Here is a 3,411-nt window from a genome sequence, read left to right as displayed (position 1 = left end):
ATGAACAAAATGAAGTTTCTGAAATTACTCAATGCAGAAGAATCACTTAATCCTTGGACATGTGTAACCATTGCAGTGATTTGGAGCTGTTGTCARTTCTGGGCTTTGCTTATTCAGTATTTTATGGCTGATTTGTTGCTGCAATATGGCAGCCAATAAAACTGAACACTAGGAATGTTACCTGTTTTAAATCTGTCTGTGTGCTGTTAACCCTGCTCTTTCCTCTTGCAGGAACAGACTCAATGCTTCACGGGAAGTGGCCCCAGTGAGCCTCCCGAACTGCCGGCTCATTAAAGGGATCGGTACGTGCTTAAAATAACTGAGTGTGTTGCTTTTGTCCAGCCTTGCTTTGTAAGGGCTTCCTAAAGCCAGCTTCCAAGCCTGATCCCAATAACAAAGTGCTAATTTGACTTCCATTTGGTCCTTGGACTTGGAGATAGGGAGTAACCGGAGGAAGAAAATCATACTGAAAAAGTAGTTTGGTATAATGGTTTTTGCCTTCGGTGTTGAAGGTTTCTTTCCCTTTTCTTGAAATTGAGCACCCTGTAAACACTTCTCCTTTGCTAAGGCACTTAGGAAATTATTTGGCTTTTCGATGAGGTGTGCTGGCTCTTCAGGCGGGTACCTACAGGTGACTGTCAGCTGGTGACATCTTGCAGACGGGAAGTGCAGCAAAGGTGGGAGCTTTAGGAGAGACCCGCAGGCACCTGGCGAAGGAGCGGCTGCTAAATGCCATCCAGGATGTCGCTCCTTAGCGCCGCGTTTTGGGGAGATTTAGGAGCCGCTGGTGCCACGGTGCCGGCGGGCGGGAGCGGGGCGCGGTTRCGTAAGGCGGCTGTGCGGTTCCAAAGAGCAAGGGGTCATGTTTGTCATCTTAGTCTGCTTTGCAAGAGCTTTAGCGAAGTGGCTCAAATGTTGACTTTGTACTTTGGGCCATGTGTTTAGCATACAGCAATGTTTCTGGCTTGGTTTTTTTTTCCTCTCCATTTAGGACAACCAGTGGATAAAATGAATAGCTTTGAAATGGATTGCTTTTTTTGTGTCTCCGTTTCTCCCAAATAATAGTTTTTAATGAAGGCTTGATGGCTAAGGATTTTCCCCTCCTTAGTATTTTTGAAAGTGTCTTAAATTAAAGACACTGAAATTTGTCTGGATTTTTCATGTGTAAAAGGTCATTGGATGAGCTTTTATAGCCTGGTCTTTGAACTTGCTCACTGAGTTRATTTCATAAATCTTGCTTCTTCATTGTGTCAGGATTCAAACATGTTTGTAAAGTTAAATTGCTGTCATGAATGAGTAWATGCAGAGTTCCTGTGCTTGAAAGTAGGTACAGAAAAAAATGCATTTAAAAAAATTTCCAGCCTTCTAGATCAAGCTGTAATTTGCTCATACAAGACTATGAATAATGTTTATTTAATGGTRATTAATAGAAAATAATTTATGAATAATTTTTAAGCAGATCACTATTGAAATCTTTATAAGATTTCTTTTTGCAATGTGATTGTTCTGCTGAGGAAAGAACGAAACCTGGAAAAGACAAATAGAGATGTGTTTYGTTTCTGAACAGTGTCTTGGTTTTTGTGCCTGACATTTACATGTAGATTAGRTGATTTCTGAGAACCTGTCTCTGCTTAGAGGCAGTGGATCAATTTACAGAGCTTCATTTCTGCTTCTTACTGGCTCCTCTAACACTGTCCATTCACAAGGGCTCTGCACCTTACCTCGCATTTGCTCTGCCGTTTGCTGCTCAATCGAAAAATTAAAATGCCAAAAATTGGTTTAGCAGGTCCAGTGTAGCAGAAAGAGAAATAACAAAAGGATTGTGCAAACTTGAAAGTTGGCATGTTCACTCAAATGTCTTCTAAAACTTATTTGCTGTGACTAGGGGGCTTACATTGTTCAGGGAGATCAAGGAGTCCTAAAACCCAGAAGTTGCCCAGGTAGCACTATTCAGACATGAACATCTGGAGCTTTCTGTACCCAGACATGTAAGGTTGCTCCTGTGGGTGGCTTTGTGTAAGGATGTCTTTGTACATGGACATCTTGGCCTTCTGGACCTTTTTCCTTTAAAATGCTAGGATAAAGTTGAATAAACAGTCTGTCTTTATTTTGATGTTTAAATCAGTCCTTCTGAAGTCCTAAATGAGATGTAGGTCCCTGAGTGGATCAGCTGGATCTGAGCAAAGTGATCTTAACCTGTTCTTTCTGTACGCAGAAGAACAGACCTCTGGTACAGTCTATGAATTATGTTATAAGTTATAAGTAATGGATCTGTAGTAAGTGAAGCAAACACAGASTTAATGGAAGACTTCCCTTTTCTTTCTGCACAGTTTAATCTTTTCTGTATCTCTCTTTTTTTAAAACTTTAATCTATTCTGCTTTTCAAATATTGTGCAATATAAACACAGATGCAAATATTGAACAAACAAAAATTGCAGTTTGTCCTAAGCCTCATTCACATGTAGGAAAGGCTGTATTGGTAGAAAAAAACCTAATTTCTGAGTTTTATTGGTGTCTAATCATGTCACTGGTTTATAATAAACTAACCATACCTTCTCTACTAATTCCTCAAATTCAAGAAGCTACTATAGAAGTTGCTAGAAATACTTGCATCTTGGAGCAATTAATGGAATATGGGCAAAATTGTCTCATAGTTGGATGTGAAATCCAGATTTTCTTGTTATATACACATGCAGAATGCATCCTAATAAGATAAAATAAAGAGAAAAAAAGCCACCATTTCTAGAGCAGACAGCAATTTTTCGGAGTATCTTTTAATTTTTCTTAAATGCCACATCTTCAGATAATCCCATGGACAAGCTGGGCTCAGTGACACAATTAAGCMACATAATGCAGATAAGTGATACCTGAGGAATCAGTTCGTGACTCTCCTGCCCCATGTGGCGCCTGCAGCAGCAGCGCAGAGCCCTCCCCGAGCGGGAGAGTCCCTGAGCTTTCCCGCTGAGTGTCTGCAGCCCCTCCTCGGYGGCGCTGGATCAGCGGGGCTGTGCTGAACCAGCATTCCTCTGCTCTCCTGACACCATTCACTCGCTTCCACACATTCCAGGACCCGGCCATGGAGCGCCCAAAATGTGCTTTGCTGGGCAGTTTCTCTTGGAGCAGTTGGGTGCAGGGCTCTCAGTGCCCTCCTTCCACTGGAAACTTGTGKTTTTTAATGATCTGCTCCCAATTAGCCTGCTCATCTTTCTGCTTGGCAGCCTCGCTGGTTCAGTAGCGATAAATGATTATATCTCTGTTTATTCACTCACCAGTGTGYGCTGCCAGTAAAAGCTCTCTGTCCAGCTCATGTCACCATGGCAATTGAGCCTCTCAGCATTTATTTACGCTATTATCCTTACAGCAATCCTGGGAAGTGGAGAATTGCCACTAACCCCATTGTATAAATCAACC

The 3,411-nt window shown here is 41.8% G+C and overlaps 1 protein-coding gene across 1 annotated transcript in view; it reads left to right on the top strand.

Moving 5' to 3' along the window:
- LOC130576196 (serum paraoxonase/arylesterase 2) overlaps window positions 1-3,411 on the top strand; it is a 14,562-nt gene that overhangs the window by 3,487 nt on the left and 7,664 nt on the right. The window contains exon 2 of the mRNA XM_057370662.1: window positions 232-302. Within this exon, the coding sequence (XP_057226645.1) occupies window positions 232-302 (71 nt within the window). The remainder of the gene's footprint in view (window positions 1-231; window positions 303-3,411) is intronic.

This window comes from Malurus melanocephalus, unplaced genomic scaffold (genome assembly GCF_030028575.1).
Source record: "Malurus melanocephalus ecotype Western Australia unplaced genomic scaffold, MMel_1.1 scaffold_130, whole genome shotgun sequence".
Classification (NCBI taxonomy): Eukaryota; Metazoa; Chordata; class Aves; order Passeriformes; family Maluridae; genus Malurus; species Malurus melanocephalus.
Note: the sequence above shows the minus strand (reverse complement) of the source record. Positions and strands in the feature narration are given on the sequence as shown.